The sequence below is a fragment of the Schistocerca gregaria genome, chromosome 6, assembly GCF_023897955.1.
Source record: "Schistocerca gregaria isolate iqSchGreg1 chromosome 6, iqSchGreg1.2, whole genome shotgun sequence".
Classification (NCBI taxonomy): domain Eukaryota; kingdom Metazoa; phylum Arthropoda; class Insecta; order Orthoptera; family Acrididae; genus Schistocerca; species Schistocerca gregaria.
The window spans coordinates 451,655,906-451,673,665 of record NC_064925.1 but is presented as its reverse complement, the minus strand read 5'-3'; the positions used below and the strand labels follow the sequence as shown (position 1 = coordinate 451,673,665).

The following is a 17,760-nucleotide window of genomic DNA, read 5'->3' as shown; positions in this document are numbered from 1 at the left end:
GTTGTGACTGTAAGTTTTAGACTCTAGCACTAGACTATGGTGGTCGATTGTTTAATTTGCTTTAGTCTGCTCGCGCTGTTGCCTCTCTGTGACATTCTGTCTCTTTGAAACACATCTACGCGTTAACGCCGTCCCTGGAATGTTCGAAAAATGTGAATTGCCGGCTCCTGCGCCAGTGCCATCTGTCGGGCCCCGCGGGAACCGCGTGGCGCGGCGGCGGGGCGCGGAGCGCTCCGGCAGGCGGCGTGGCGCCGGCGCCGCCCACGTAAAGGTGGAGAGCGGCGCGCGCGACGGCACAGTGTCTGCGGCGCCGGCGTGCCGAGCGGACGACGTGGAGTCTGCGCCTGCGAGGCCCAGCTGCGACCAGCGCACGCCGCGATGCGCGCCCCGCCGCTGCCGCCCCCGCCGCTGCTGCTGCTGCTCCTGCTGCTGCTGCTGGCGCGCTGCTGCGTCCTCTCCGGTGAGTTGTAGCCGAATGTGGTCACCATTCATTTAGTTACTCGTCTTTAACTGGCAGTTCTTGAAACGCTTGCTAGCAGCTATCCTGAGACACTTTGTCGCTACATCGTGTCATCACAGTATTTCCACGTTTTTTTAAAAATCGTAATACTATTTGAATCAGCTCCAGATTATAAGCGCTCAACTTCTATCACCTCACTAAAGACATGAAGTGGAAGTTCTTAGTGATGAATAAGTTAATGGTTGAAATCTATAAGTGACATTAATATTTGCGACAGCTGTCATTGAATAGAATTATCTATGATATGTCCTCTGTTGGTGAGCAAAGTCGTATAGCATTTTTTGACAGAAATTTCCGCCACTTGACTGTTAATTGTTTTTTTATATTACACAGTCATGAGGTCGGCGTTGTAGCCCTTCTCAAGTGCATGTTGAACTGGTAATAATAAAGCATACTTTTCATACGGTTCAAGGCATAGAAATAAGCCGTTATTGCTTATTTGGAAACATTACTTACACGTTAAAATATGACTGAGCTGTCTGTGATATGCCATCCTCGAAAAATCATATTTCTGACCTTACAGACCAGCTGTCGTATTACAGAGTACGAGTGCATATCCTAATACATAATACGAATGACATCACGCACAATGAGAAACCATTAACAACATTATGGCGTGTTTAACGGATAATATATGTATGTGACCTGCATTCAACGCTTCTCTTCATCAACTGACGTTGACATATGTCAAACCGGTGGGAGAGATCGTAAAAAAAAAAAGCGGAATCATTGTGTGTAAAAAAAGATAAAAAGACAATCTTTACAATGGCTCGCCAACAAGAGAAGGTAATACAGTGAATGTTTTTCAGTACATGGTAGTTACCTCATCACTGGCGAGATAACACCTTTGCATAGACTGTCTTCTTGTATTATAATCCTGCTCGATTTGCACTCAAGAGCGGCACGTGCCCGAAACTGGCAGCGGACAAGTTATTAAACTATTTGAAACCAAGTGCCCGGGTCTGGATTGTTCGCAATAAATTTGAATATTTCCTTGCTTCAGCTTAGTGACATGGGATGTTATCAACAGTTATCAACAGGCAACAAAATTTGACACACACATCATCCATGAAATTTCAAACTGCCGCTTTTCTTCTTGTAGAGAATATACGAGGGCTATTCGGAAAGTAAGGAACGATCGGTTGCGAAGTGGAAACGACACTGGAAATCCAATGAAACGTTTCTCAGATGTATTGGGCAATGTTTCTAGTATGCCTGTCAATTGCGCCACGTTGCTCATTTCAGTTCTGAGCACACAGTAATCGCGCAAAGATACCTACAACAGTAGTGTCTCCCGCCAGGTGTGGGTAACTGCTGAGAAATTTCGCCTGATTTCATGCAGCCCCACATAACATAACTGCCATCACCACAGTTATCCCCCTCACACTACAGGAGCAATGAGAATGCTCGTGTAGCGTTTTCGACAGGAAGCGCTTGATCACACACCATACTACCCCTACATGGCTCTCTTTATTTTGCATCTCTGCTCAAATGAATCACTGGCTATGAAGATAAATTTTTGAGACAGACAACAAGCAGCAGTCCAACATAGAGAATTGTCGGAAAGTGCAGGAGGCTGCCTTCTATGATGTGGGTATTGCTATGTTGGTACAACATTACGACCAATGTCTAAGTCAGAGCGGCGACTATTTAGAGAAGTAGCTGGAAAGTGTAGCTAATTGCTGCAAATAAAATCGGTGTTGATTTTCAGTATGGTTTCCATTTCGCGACTGACCGTTCCCTACTTTCTGAATAGCCCCTGTATGTAGCTACTTCTGCGATTAACTGCTTTTTCCTTCGACACTGGAATATCGTTTTGAAATCCATGTTTGTATGTTACATAATGATGTTAACTGTGTCAGTTATACAATTTTCAGTACTGCCCACGACGAGTTTCCTAGTTCTGCACCGTCAACGTTAGCTACATTAACCAGAAAATTACAATCAAATACGGTCCATTAGCTGCTTACAGGCATTGATAAATACCAACGGGCACAGTTGAAAATGCGCGTCCCGACCGAGACTCGAACCTGGGATCTCCTGCTTACATGGCAGACGCTCTATCCGACTGAGCCACCAAGAACACAGAGGGTCTTATCTATGGCACGCTTCCCTGAGACCCACACTTCCAGCTTCCTGTCCACACACTACATTTGTAGTGCCCCTGACCACTATACTCATTACACGCGGCAGTCAATCTACCGATTCCCGTAAGAGTTTAAGCAATGTGAGTGCATCCGCACTGAAGAAGATCATTGGCCAGAATGTCTTATTCGGGCCACACATTTTCAACTGTCCCCGTTGATATTTATCAACGCATGTAAGCAGCTAATGGTCTGGATTTCATTGTAATGTCATTCTTCGAGAGCTTCATCACCTATGGTGTCTGTTCTTTTAGACATGTCCGAAAGAACAGATACCTTCTTCATATACATTAACCAGGTTTCAATGTGACTAGCTATCTGTGATATATTCTCACCATGCAGCCAGTCGTCTGCTTAATATTTCAGTTAGCTATAAAACAGTTAGTTTATGTCACATGTTACCCAAATTTTATGCCACTGAGAACGATGATAAAATTGCTCACGTTCTAGTATATAGTTTGTTGCTGGCTTTTGATCTATGGCATTTGAGCTATGCCAACGTAATAACTAATGTCCACTTCGGAGTAAATGTAATACAGATTAGTCACTGCAGCCAAAGAAATTAGATACGTACCACGTCGCCTGCCACATGCTAAAAGAGAAAAAAAAAAGCTACATATCTGCCTGAAGAAGACGAGACCCCTCGGATCGCACCTTGGACGATATAATAGATCGTCTGACTGGCGAAGATGAATGGTTTACTTCACATTGTGGCTGCAGTATCCCTCATAACCCGTTATTCATAAAAATGTGATTTATCTCACATATTATAGCACGCTCTTGTGTTACCGGGTATTCAAACATTTGCTTTTTTACAAGCATTGAATAATTATATTTATCAATGGTCATTATCATATAAATTTTTCTCGCTTATCTTTTCTTATCGCAAGACTGTTGTAACCATTCGACATTTCCCGCGAAATAATAGTGACTCTGTAGTGCCTAAATGAAATGAGTCTCATGTCTGGCATATGAAGACAGTGAGCTGAGTGAAATGGTCGTAAACGTTGTTACTGTACAGCAGAGTTTTGTCAGTACCATCAATTGTTATTTCTATTCAACTCAGGAGAAAAGCACTGGCGGGGAGGATATTTTTATTCTCCTGAAAATTCCATGACTAAAAAAATCCTTTCCTTTCATACCTTCCCAAATATCACCCAGAGAGCTGCAAAATGCCATAGATTCTTCATTCCATGCTTTTTCTTGTAAATTCCTAGCGTAATTGGGTTCTTTTATTTTGCATCTGTAGAATCTTCACACCGTAACTGAACAAGGAAATGACTCTGAATTGTCGTTTTGGCCATTGACATTCAATACCACCTGTCAGTGAAGCAGTATCCATTCAATGAGTCGAACCGTGTCTCGCTCTACCTACAAATTAAATGTGAAAATAGGATTCCACATTTACACGCATTAACATTTCATGATACTCCTTGTTGCTGAGCCTGCTGGTCTTTCATTTAGTTACGTGGATGAAGGCGTTTGCTTATGAAGGTATTTCACATCTCATTGCTTTACGTGTTTGCGCTTTCAGGACCAGCTGCCAGCTCCTTCGTGCGGCTGCAATGCTGTCACATTCATTCATGAGGCTGAAAAGCTGTCAAGTTCAGACTGTATAACCCAATACATTCGTCTAACAACATGCCGCAGTTAACAACATCTCCTTTCTAAAGTCTCACAAGTACACCAATGTTTTTCAAAAATTAGGTATAGCAGAATCTAGATACTTGCAATGATCGAAATTATATTCGACGAACCTTTTTTATCAGAATAGAAAAAGCATCTTATAAAAATGTAAATTACTTAGCTGCTTACAGGCGTTGACATACGTCAATGGGGACAGATGAAAATGTGTGCCCCGACCGGACTCGAACCCAGGATCTCCAGCTTAATAAGTGTTCTAGGTTTGCGGAACAGCGAGATATTGGCAATTTAGGTCTGTAGTTCAACGCATCATTTCTTCTCACCTTAGTAGAAGGATAGTATATGTTGCGTCTTCGTTTACGCGAGTCGTAAAGAAGACGGAGAGTACAAACCAAATCACTTTCTTTGGCGTCAAATTAGTCCTGAATGTCTAAAATTCACTTCTTTTGCGAAGACAAAGATTCTGATAGCAGTTTGTATAGACTGTTTGCAGCATCGAGCGAACTATTGCCATGTAAGTCGCTAAATGTCGGTATAAACGCGATGCAGACAGCCTAAATTGCTCTAGACCCAACCAGCAGCACCCATCACCAATGACAAACGCTTGTAGAGATTATGCAAGTAGATGACATGTATCAATGAAACCTCATACAGTCTTTTTAGTGTTGTCTTCTGCTCCTCATTCAGTTGTACGGCCAGAAATCGGAGACAAACCTTTCACCGTCCAATTCTTTGTTAACTAAGACGTTCTTCGTTCTCACAGACTGTCACTGGTCTTGTGCCGGCAGCTGTTGCATCTGATTGGTGTCGTCCGCAGTTGTGGTTACTAACGGTCGACCCGAAGGTGGTCCTCTATCCGCAGTAACACTTCCGGCCTGGAGAGCATTTGGACCCCTGACGAGTAGCTTTCCTGTTCTGTTCTGTGCAGATGCACCATGTCATATGCTTATGCATATCTTTCTTTTCCAAAATGAAAAAAAGAAAGAAACAAAAGAAGAAAAACGTTTGCTTATGCTTTGCTCGCAAGCTCAATGCCACGAGTCTTCGAAACGTCTTCGTCTGCTACAGAAGCCAAATCTGCAGCAGCACCGTGTCTTCCACGCTGTGCGCCTCTTTCAGTCCTTTCTCTACATCTAAATCTACATCTACATCTACATGAATACTCTGCAAATCACAGTTAAGTGCCTGGCTGAGGGTTCATCGAACCACCTTCACAATTCTCTATTATTCCAATCTCGTATAGCGCGCGGAAAAAACGAACACCTATGTCTTCCAATTCGGAGGAGAAAGTTGGTAATTGGAATTTCGTGAAAAGATACCTTCGCAACGAGAAACGCCTTTCTTTTAATGTCCAGCCCAAATCTTGTATCATTTCAGTGACACTCTCTACCATATTTCGCGATAATACAAAACGCGCCGCCCTTCTTGAGCTTTTTAGTTGTACTCCGTCAGTCCTATCTTCTAAGGATCCCACACCGCGCAGCAGTATTATACAAGAGGACGGACAAGCGTAGTGTAGGCAGTCTACTTAGTAGATCTGTTACATTTTCCCGGTGTCCTCCCAATAAAACACAGTCTTTGGTTAGCCTTCCCAAAAACATTTTCTGTGTGTTGCTACCAATTTAAGTTGTTAGTACTTGTAATTTAAAGGTATTTAATTGAATTTACGGCCTTTAGAATTGACTGATTCATCGTGCAACCGAAGTTTAACGGATGCTTTTTTAGCACTCATGTGGCTGACGTCATATTTTTCCTTATTTAGGGGCTTTTACCAATTTTCGCACCATACAGATATCTTATCTAAATCGTTTTGCAGTTGGTTTTGATCTTCTGATGACTTTACTAGTCGATAAACGACAGCGTCATTTGCAAACAACCTAAGACAGCGGCTCAGATTGTCTCCCAAATCGTTTGTATATATATAGGGAACAGGCACATAACCGAGACGATATTTTATAAGCACACAACTTAACTACAAGCCGCTTGTGTGGTACAGTGCCAAAAGCCTTCCGGAAACACACAAATACGGAATCAATTTGAAATCCCTTGTCAACAGCACTCAACACTTTCTGCGAGTAAAGAGCTAGTTTTTTTTCTCTGTGCGCATTCACAGATTTTTTAATACACGTCGCCTTTCAGATACTGGCCCATACACTGTTTACTTTTACTAACGTTTCATGTTTTTGATGCCGTCGTTGTGGACACCTTCTCTTTAAATTCTGTTTCATGTTTCGTTGTCCTATTTCGAAAAGCGATTGGTCCAATTCGTTTCGACGTCTCTTTGTTGCTAAACAAACTGGCCTGATAAAATCCATACTAATACTATAAATGCGAAAGTAACTCTGTTACGCTTTCACTACTAAACTGCTGAACAGATTTTGGTTAAATTTGGTAGGGAGATAGACCGAACTCTGAGGCAGAACACAGACTGATTTAGAAAATACATAATACAACATATTTATCCATTTGAAGAATATAACGCGAAATATGGAAAAAGCTGTTTACTCTTTGACTTTTGAAATTTATCAAAATTGCGAAAGTGCTGCTGTGCTTGATATGTTCTACATATGGTTCAATGTACTCAAGGCAGTGCTTACGCAATTCTCAACTTGTTTCATCCGTACTTCAATGTTGTTGTTGTTGTGATCATCAGTCCGAAGACTGGTTTGATGCAACTCTCCACGCTACTCTATTCTGTGCAAGTCTCATCATCTCCGAGTAACTACTGCAGCCTACATGCTTCTGAATCTGCTTACTGTATTCATCTTTTGCTCTTCCTCTACGTTTTTTACCCCACATGCTTCCGTCCAGTACTAAATTGGTGATCCTTTGATGCCTCAGAACGTGTGCTACCAACCGATCCCTTCTTTTGGTCAGGTTGTGCCACAAATTTCTTTTCTCCCTAGCTCTATTCAGTTCCTTCTCATTAGTTACGTGATCTACCCATCTAATCTTCATCATTCTTTTGTAGCACCACATTCCGAAAGTCTCTATGCTCTTCTTATCTATTTATGGTCCATTTTCAGTTACATACATCCATACAATCCATATAAATACTTCCATAAATGACTCGCTGACACTTAAATTTATACTCGACGTAAAAAAATTTCTTTTCTTGAGAAACATTTTTCTTGTCATTACCAGTCTGCATTTCATATCCTTCCTACTTTGACCATCATCAGTTATTTTGATGCCGAAATAGCAAAACTCATTTATTTCTTTAAGTGCCTCATTTTCTAATCTAATTTTCTCAGCGTCACCTGACTACATTCCATTGTCTTTGTTTTGCTTTTGTTGATGTTCATCTTATATCCTCCTTTCAAGACACTGTCTATTCCGTTAAACTGCTCTTCCAGGTCCTTTGCTGTCTCTGACAGAATTACAATTTCATCGGCAAACCTCAAGGTTTTTATCTCTTCTCGCTGGACTTTAATTCCTACTGAGAATTTTTATTTTGTTTCCTTTACCTCTTGATCAATATACAGATGGAATAACATAGGGGAAAGGCTACAACCCGTCTCACTCCCTTCCCAATCACTTCTTCGCTTTCGTGTCCCTCGACACTTAACAACTGCCATTTGGTTTCTGTACAAATTGTAAATAACCTTTCGCTCCCTGTATTTTACCCCTGCCACCTTCAGAATTTGAAAGAGAGTATTTCAGTCAACATTGTCAAAAGCCTAAGTCTACAAATGCTAGAAACGTAGGTTTGCCTTTCCTTAATCTTTTTTCTAAGGTAAGTCGTAAGGTGTGTATTGCCTCACGTGTTCCAACATTTCTACGGAATCCAAACTGATCTTCCAAGAGGTCGGCTTCTACCAGTTTTTCCATTCATCTGTAAGGAATTCGTGTTAGTATTTTGCAGCTGTGGCTTGTTAAACTGATAGTTCGGTAATTTTCACATTTGTCAACATCTGCTTTCTTTGTGATTGGAATTATTATATTCTTCTTGAAGCCTGAGGGTATTTCGCCTGTCTTATACATCTTGCTCACCAGATGGTAGAGTTTCGTCAGGACTGGCTCTCCCAAGGCTGTCAGTAGTTCTAATGGAATGTTGTCTACTCCCGGGGCCTTGTTTCGACTTAGGTCTTTAGTGCTCTGTCAAAATCTTCACGCAGTATCATATCTCCCATTTCATCTTCATCTACATCCTCTTCCATTTCCATAATATTGTCCTCAAGTACATTGTCATTGTACAGGCCCTTTATGTACTCCTTCCACCTTTCTGCTTTCCCTTCTTTGTTTAGAACTGGGTTTCCATCTGAGCTCTTGATATTCATGCAAGTGGTTCTCTTTTCTCCAAAGGCCACTTTAATTTTCCTGTAGGCAGTATATATCTTACCCCTACTGATATGCGCCTCTACATCCTTACATTTGTTCTCTAGCCATCCCTGCTTAGCCATTTTGCACTCCCTGTCGATCTCATTTTTGAGACGTTTGTATTCATTTTTGCCTGCTTTATTTACTGCATTTTTATGTTTTCTCCTTTCATCAATTAAATTCAATATATTTTCTGTTACCCAAGGATTTCTACTAGCCCTCGTCTTTTTACCTACAACCACGAAAAACATCACCGTACCGTAACACTACCTCCTCCATAGATCACTGTTGGTACTACACATGAAGGCAGGTAACGCTCTCCAGGGATTGCGAAACGGTATGGCCTCACTCACCACTCCCAGTAACTCGTTTCCAGCCATCCAGTGTGCGTTGCCGTAGCTTTTTACTCAACCTCAAGTGTCGCTGAGCACTTACTACAGAAATGTGTGGCCTGTGAGGAGCTGCTCCATCATTGTAACCCCTTCTTTCTAACTCCATACGCACAGTCATTGTGTTAACTGGACTGGTGGTGGCTGTTTGGAACTCAAACGTCATTATTTTCGCTGATTTCGCTCAATTTTTTACAACTGCCCTTCCTAATGCTCGATGGTCCCAGGCCATCAGGACAGGATACCTGCCTGGTCTTGGTTCGGCTTCGGTTGTTCCTTTGTGTTTGCACTCCATAATGACGTCACGAACAATGGATTTGGTCCGCTTTATAAGGGCTGAAACGTCCTCGATGGATATGTTACTCAAGTCACTTCCAACAGACTAGCATACGTTCGATGCCACAGAGCTCTCCTCGTTGACCCACTCTGCTGTTACTCCTTACCCAGGGTCCAAGATTGCTGCCTTGTCTTCTTTTGCCTCCTGAGGAATAATGGGCTCCTATTCCTCCATATACATTCAGACACGTCGTTGATAGTGCACCCAGCACTGCTCAGGCTGTCACAAAGGCGAAGGATGGACACATCCCATGTTAATGTCCACTAACGGGTGGACGAATACTTCTGATTACATAGTGTTAAGTCGGATAGGAAGCTTGCGACCGTTATATGAGTAGTTAACACATCTTGTCACTACTTTTGGCCACTATTACATAAGAGTCCTCGTATAGTCAGAACATTAATTGTTTACGCATTTTGTGCATAGCCCATCATCAGAAAATCAAATAAAAAAATTAATACACAACATCGTGTGATATGAATTCAGTCTTAAGACTGATCCCCAGCCTTTTATCTGATGTTCTGATGATGCCCATTCCCGAAACGCATAAGTAAATAATTTTTTTATTAGCTGCCAAAAGGTGGTGATCAGAACGTTCACAGTAGCAGATAAGGATCCAAACACAGCAACAATTAGAAACGGTTGCCCTAGGGCCTTGTATGCAATTTCGTTCAGAAATTTTCTAACACGTTAAGGCTTTATTTCGCCTTCCCTAACATTGATAGACTTAAAGTAGTAAGTACCAGATAAGGATCCAAACGCAGCAACAATTAGAAACGGTTGCCCTAGGGCCTTGTATGCAATTTCGTTCAGAAATTTTCTAACACGTTAAGGCTTTATTTCGCCTTCCCTAACATTGAGACACTTAAAGTAGTAAAAGAGTTTTGCTATTTAGGGAGTAAAATAACTGATGATGGTCGAAGTAGAGAGGATATAAAATGGAGACTGGTAATGGCAAGGAAAGCGTTTCTGAAGAAGAGACATTTGTTAACATCGAGTATAGAGTTAAGTGTGAGGAAGTCTTTTCTGAAAGTATTTGTATGGAGCGTAGCCATGTATGGAAGTGAAACATGGACGATAGCTAGTTTGGACAAGAAGAGAATAGAATCTTTCGAAATGTGGTGCTACAGAAGAATGCAGAAGATTAGATGGGTAGATCACATAACTAATGAGGAGGTATTGAATAGAATTGGGGAGAAGAGGAGTTTGTGGCACAACTTGACAAAAAGAAGGGACCGGTTGGTAGGACATGTTTTGAGGCATCAAGGGATCACAAATTTAGCATTGGAGGGCAGCGTGGAGGGTAAAAATCGTAGAGGGAGACCTAGAGATGAATACACTAAGCAGATTCAGAAGGATGTAGGTTGCAGTAAGTACTGGGAGATGAAGAAGCTTGCACAGGATAGAGTAGCATGGAGAGCTGCATCAAACCAGTCTCAGGACTGAAGACCACAACAACAACAACAACAACAACATTGATTTTCCGTGATATTCGAATTTCACACGACATATTTTTAGATTTGATTTGCTCAAGATGCTCGCTACTAATCTCATAATCAGATGCTAAGGTTCTTCGTCTTTTTTATTGGCGGTATCTTAGTTTATGCACAGTTAACTAGGGATATCAATCGTTAAACCACGTGTAACTTTTTTCCGTGTTTGCTGCATTGCGTCGAGGTCGTTCTACTACAATACCTACCGGTTAACAGCAACATCGTGATCGAATAGTCGTATCTGACACGTATCGGGCTCAAGAAAATTCAGTAAGAATAACAACAATCTGTATGTGGGGTATGACGATTACCGTAGAGACATTAACTCTCGCAGTTTGTCCAAGTATTACAACAACCAAGTTTTAACCCAGGACGTCAACCACTTCGATACAGAAGAGAATCAAATTGCCTGCTTACGGAGCTGGTCGGCATGAATCAAGAACTTCCTTCGAATGGGTAAACACTCTTGGCTGCAATGAATAAGAAAATTTATAAATTGATTGTGGAACTGGTGGTAATATATGAGATGAAGTTTGTGTGTGCGAGTATTTGTAGGTGTTTGCTTGAATTTATTTAAAATCTGTTTGTTGACCCCAGAGGCCTTTGTTTTTATTTCTCGGAAATTGTAGCAATGATAGATTGACCCCTTCAGAGGATAGGCAGCATAGTAAATTTGGACTGGCTGTATTGTATACCCAAAAAGCAGTGTTATGCTTATGTAGGTCGAAAAGTTCACGATTATGGTAGAGTGTAACGTAAATAATAGCAGCAGCTGCGTTCTGTTTGGTGGCGCCATACACTTTGGACCTAAAGGTGACAGGTTCGTTGGTTAGAGAGTGGAACTCGAATTCTGAAGGAACTGATCCCTGATCCATGTTGGGTCATGCTGCTCTGGATATTCATTGGTTTGATACATTGTTTAATATGGACTGCCGCGTGGTTTCTTCAACGTATTTGTGACAACTTTATTCTCGTGTAATTTGTTAGGAGGGGCGTTCAATAAGTAATGAAAACATGTATCTTCTTCTGCAAGCAGGTTACATTATGTGATCAAAAGTATCCGGACACCACCAAAAACATACGTTTTTCATATTAGATGCATTGTGCTCCCATATAATGCCAGGTACACTATATCAGTGATCTCAATAGTCATTAGACAACGTGAGAGAGCAGAATAGGGCGCTCCGCAGGACTCACGGACTTCGACCGTTGTCAGGTGATTGGGTGTCACTTGTGTCATACCTCTGCACGCGAGATTTCCACACTCCTAAACATCCCTAGGTCCACTGTTTCCGATGTGATAGTGAAGTGGAAACGTGAAGGGACACGTACAGCAACAAAAGCGTACAGGCCGACCTCGTGTGGTGACTGACACCGCCGGCAGTTGAAGAGGGTCGTTATGTTTAACAGACAGACGTCTATCCAGACCATCACACAGGAATTACAAACTGCATAGGGATCCACTGCAGGTACTATGACAGTTATGCGGGAGGTGAGAAAATTTGGATTTCGTGGTCGAGCGGCTGCTCAGAAGCCACACATCACGTCGGTAAATCAGTTATTCAAAAACTATTATTCGATAGTTTCCTGTCGCTATGTAGACAGGAGTGACACCACCAGCAGTCGAACAATGGTGTAAACGCCCAGAAGATGACCCCTACGTTGGGTCGAAACCGGTTGGCGGTATAATAATAATAAATTCGATTAAGACTGTTTTTGAATTATTGTGAGAACTATTGATTAATCTTACTAATCACTGTGTCATCTTCACAACCACACCTGATTGAACGTATGCCTGTGAGAGCGTAAGCCGTCATCAAGGCTAAGGCTGGGCCAACAACATATTGAATTCTAGCCTTACCTATGCTGGGCGCCAGGAACTTGTAAGTCATTTTCAGCAAGGTGTCCGGATACTTTTGATGACACAGTGTACATTTATTCAATACTTTTGATAACATAGTGCACATTTATTCAGTACTACAATACATGATATAATTTCTCATCTTTTGGCAACAAAACCTTATTTTTTAAGATAATCTCCAATGAATGCGGCGGCCTTATGCCGCTTTACTGGGAGAGCCTGTATGCCCGCCTTGTACCACTCTACTGGTCGACGCCGGAGTCAAGGTTTTGCTACATGAGTAACGTCCCCATCATCCACTTACTGATCCCGCGGAATACATCCTTCATTGGGCCATACAGACAGAAGTCGGACGGTGCGATATGCGGCATGCAGGGTGGATGAGGAAGAACAGTCCAACGAAGTTTTGTGAGGTCCTCTCGTCTGCGCAGGCCTGTGTGAAGCCTTGCCTTGTCACAGAGAAGGAGAAGTTCGTTTACATTTTTGTGGCGACGGACCCGATCCAGTAATTTCGTCAGTTTCCTGAGGGTAACACAAAACACTTCAGTATTGATCGTTGCATCATGAGGGACGACATCAACCAGAATAATCCCTTCAGAGTTCCAGAACACTGTCACCATAACTTTACCGGCTGAGAGTGCGGTTTTGGACTTTTTCTTCTGGGGGTTGCTGTTCGGTTCGAAAAGACGAATACATGTTTCATCGCCTGTGACGATGTTCGACAAATAATTGTCACGATCAGCCTCGTAACGCGCAAGCAACACAAATGGTCCTTCGGTGCTCATCAAGGTCTTCTGTAAGCTGTCGAGAAACCTAGCGGGCACACGCACTGAGGACCTCAACTGGTGAAAGATGGTGTCAGCACTACCAACAGCCACGTCCAGTAGTGCAGCGAGGTATTTGATAGTGATCCGTCGATCACCTCGAATGTGAGAGTCCGCACGTTCCAACATTGCAGGAGTCACTGCTGTGAGCGGCTGGTCGGCACGCAAGCCATGGGACAGGTTTGCGCAGCCTTGTTGTGAAGATAGACGCCTCCCCTACGACTCACCGTGCTTTTGTTCACTGTCAGGTCTCCGTAGACATTCTGCAGGCTATGAACATCTGCGATGCTGTGGTTTTCCGCCAAAAGAAACTCAATTACGACTCACCGCTTCGAACGCTACATATAGTGCCGCCACCTGTCGGAACTTCAGGAAACTATAGGGACTGATACTGGAATATTCCATTATGTCCCATGACAGATTTCGCATTTTTTCAACTGAAACTGTCAGAGAAAAAAAATGTGATGTCTTATGTATTGAACACCACTCGTAATTTGTGTAACAATATTTGGTGACAACAGTCTTGACTGAACGTTTCGCTTGAATGTGTCTTCCTTTCTTTTCAGTTGCGCGACCAGTCACCCCGTCACAGTCACGGTAGCATCTTTCAGTAATTCTCTTGTAGAGAGCACGCGGTAGTCTCTGAGGCAGTGGTGTATTTCTGCGGTGGCCGGCGGCCGGATGAAAAGCAATTCTACGGCGTCTGGGACCGCCGCTAGGCGACGTCCACATCTGCCGGCCTTGTTTTCGTCTAATTTCGCGCACGGAACGGCCACCGGCGCTGCGGAGGCAACCGGAAAAGTTGTACCTTGTTAACAAGTTGAACGGACGACGCAGTCCTCCCAGAGCGACCACTACGCGAGTGGGACAGTCAGTGAAGCCTTATCTCTGCCCTCCCCGCAGTAGACGAAAGTAACAAAAAGCCGGGATCCGCAACGACCCTCTCTTTTCATGTACTACTTTGTCTTCCTTGAAAAGGTAACTGAACTTAGTAATTTAGTTTTGTATCAGAGTATTTTAAATTGCATGAACTCCAAAATTTCCTTACATTTAAAGAATGTCATTTTGAGAACACCCTAAGCTAATACGTAAAAATCCCTTTGTGGTTATATCTAGTCTCGATCTGTACTGATCAACCTAATCTGAAGAGTAAAACTTATGAAAAGTGTAACCGTCTTAGGAGTCAGACGTTTATATGAGCGAAAAAGTGGTTTCAAGAAAGAATTGCGAAAGTAACCTCGTGACAGCCAGGCTAAAGTCGCGAAACATCACAGCTCATCAAACATACATAATTATGTAAAAAGAGGGGTGGCACTTAAAACAGAATTTGAGAAATGCAGTTAACTTCCACATAACAATTCTTGCGATTTTATTACACATAAGTTACAAGTATATCAACCTGTCTGTCTGTATGTAGCTATCCATCTAGCTTCTTCAAGTACTGAGCCCAGGCACGTCTGCAGCATCTTCTTCCTTTAGCAAGGGTCTTGGACGTCATTCAGCCAGTTGAGGTCCTTGTCTCACCGGTCTGGTGAAAGACGATCTAGTTTCAAGTGAACAATCAGTTGTTGATACAAGTAAGAATGAAGATCAGCTTAGAAAATTTAGTAAAAAAAACAGAAATTTACTTCAACTGCGAAGGCAAGTTAAAATTCAATATGATCTAGACATGACAGAGTATTCCAAACTGTGGTAAACATTGGGAAGAGAAAGAAAGACAGATTCAAAGAAAAAACAGTGAAGCCATCCTATGACACAGTTCAGAGAACAAAAGAAGTTTACAGAAAGTTACACGAATGCAGATTATTACAGTAGGTTGGGACAACGGTAGTTTTACCAATAAAAAGGAAATTTTAAAATTCATCAGGAATTTTTTTTAGAGTCACCAACACGCAAAACAAAGGCTGATTACAACATTCTCTTCGATGCACCTACAGTTCCGGAAATACTTACTTCGGAAGTCAAATATGCTATTGATACTTTGGAAAAGGCCCCGTTCGTAGTTATGATGAGTTTGCTGTTGCAATTAGGATGTTTAGTGGTGAGAAAACGTACGAGGACACGTTTAAAATTTCTGCGTCGTCTATTGACCGAGCATCAGTCCCAGACTCATGGAACAAAGCAATCACAATATCCTATGATGTTATATCATTCTACGACAGATAGTTCAGGGGATATGACGTCAAAAACAGTGAGATGCTTGAAAAACTGACGCATCATAAACGACGTTTAAATTTGTTACTTTGTTGCTATTAACTCCATTCACAACACATTTTTCACACTGCTATCAACATATACTACCGAACGTACCTACAAAATTATACCGTTGTATGTGCTTAGTTCAGCAGATAAGACGTCGTAAACATTAAGCACAAGGCCATTCCCTGCGTGGACGCACAGTTATAAATAAATACCTGGGAAAAATTGGGTTTCTTAGTTAGCTGTTTGTGGGAAAATGTTGTGGGGGTAATAAACATCTACCATCCCATGGGGTAGGAGTGGGTACGAGAAACTGTGACATGTAAAAATATTTGCTAACGATCGACGTTACTATCGAGTCCATAGTTTTCAGGTTCTTTAGGTTCATTAGCGACTAGTGTGATGTCTAGTTTCACGAAAAGGGTTTAATTGCTCGACATTAGAGGAAAAATTTTGTTCCATTTTACACAACAATGAGAAGAGTGGGAAATGGATGAACGGAGTATCAATTGGACCAGCGCGAGGTCTAGATTTGCAGAACATATTTAATTGCTTGAAAGTAATCAGGATAACTAAGAAAGGCTTAAATATTCATTTGAGGGAATATTGAAATATTTCACGAACAGCTGCTGCTGGGTATGTAAATAAAGTGTCAACAAGTTCATCTCTTCAATGCCTAGTTGTAGTTCACATGTGATACGGTGTGGTCTGTAGTGAAAGAACGGTGTGTTCGTTCGCAAGTTATACTGTGTGTGGACTGTTTCAGATGTGGCTTCACATATGGATTGATAATTTAATTTGTAAGCCACATCGTGTGCGACAGAGATCATACCATAATGTATATGTGTTTGTTAATGAAATGGTAGTCGAAGTGACCAATAGCACAGCAAGTAAGTGATGTGAAGAGAGAGCCTACTACGCACGTGTTGGGTTTTATGCAGTAAAGTATCATCTTATGACTACATCACAAGTGAGTGACAAATGGAATCATTTAGCTCATGCAAATAGCTGTATGAAAGAATTTGAAGCCATATGTAACGAGATGATCACATAGACTTATTTGTGTGTAATGCAGGTGTCGAACTTCAGTTAATTGGCAGAACACTGGGAAAAAGCAGTCAGTTTAAAAGAGGAGGCTTAAGGAACCAGTTTGTGACACCAATCTTAGAATATTACTCAAGTGAGTCAAACATATACAGAAAAGGACTAAACAAAGAAAAGCGGCTCGAATTGTGACAGGTTCGTGCGAGTCACGCAAGAGGGCCACGGAAATGCTGAGAAACCTGAGAAAGCTTGTAGGTAGCCACTTTACCAAAACCTACTTACAAAGTTTAGTAAGTGAAGAACGTAAGGACATTCATTATCGCTCTACGTATCGTTCCCTTAGGGATCGTGAAGATAAGGTTAGAGTAGTTAAGCGCACACGGAGGGATCTACGCAGGCATTATACCAGCACTCGATACACGACTGAATGGGGAAGATACCTTATCGTATGGTATAACGCAAAGTAGCCTCTCAGCATCCCTTCGCAATGGTTTTCGGAGTATGTATGTAAATGCAGATTTAGTTAAGGAAGAAACGGGATGAGAGAGATGTCAGTAACTACCGGTCTGTTTCACTACTAACATCATTCTTCTAAACTTTTGAGAGGGTGATATATTCTAGAACAGTATCTGACCTTAATAACAATAGTATCCTCAGCAAATCACAGTTTGGGTTTCAGAAGGGTTTTTCTACTGGTAATGCCTTTTCTGTGTTCGCTCACCATACTTTACAAGCATAAAACAATAAAATATCACCGGCTTGTACTTCCTGCGACCTCTTTAAGAGATTTGACTGTATGAATCACAGTATTTTCCTAGATAAATTGACGTTTTACGGGATTGATGTTGTGGCCAACTAATGGATAATGTTGTATCTAATCAAAAGAATGCAGAAGATTGTACTAAGTAATTCAAGAAATATAGTCCAGGGTCTTAATTCTGACTGGTGAGAAAGCACGCATGAGGTTCCGCAAGGTTCAGGCTTA

General features: G+C 41.9%; 1 protein-coding gene across 1 annotated transcript in view; it reads left to right on the top strand.

The window, feature by feature from the left end:
- Positions 1 to 301: 301 nt before the first annotated feature.
- Positions 302 to 17,760, top strand: part of LOC126278326 (uncharacterized) — a 1,364,175-nt gene continuing 1,346,716 nt past the window's right edge. Inside the window, exon 1 of the mRNA XM_049978346.1 lies at positions 302 to 460. Coding sequence (XP_049834303.1) covers positions 379 to 460 — 82 coding nt within the window. The 5' untranslated portion in view covers positions 302 to 378. The remainder of the gene's footprint in view (positions 461 to 17,760) is intronic.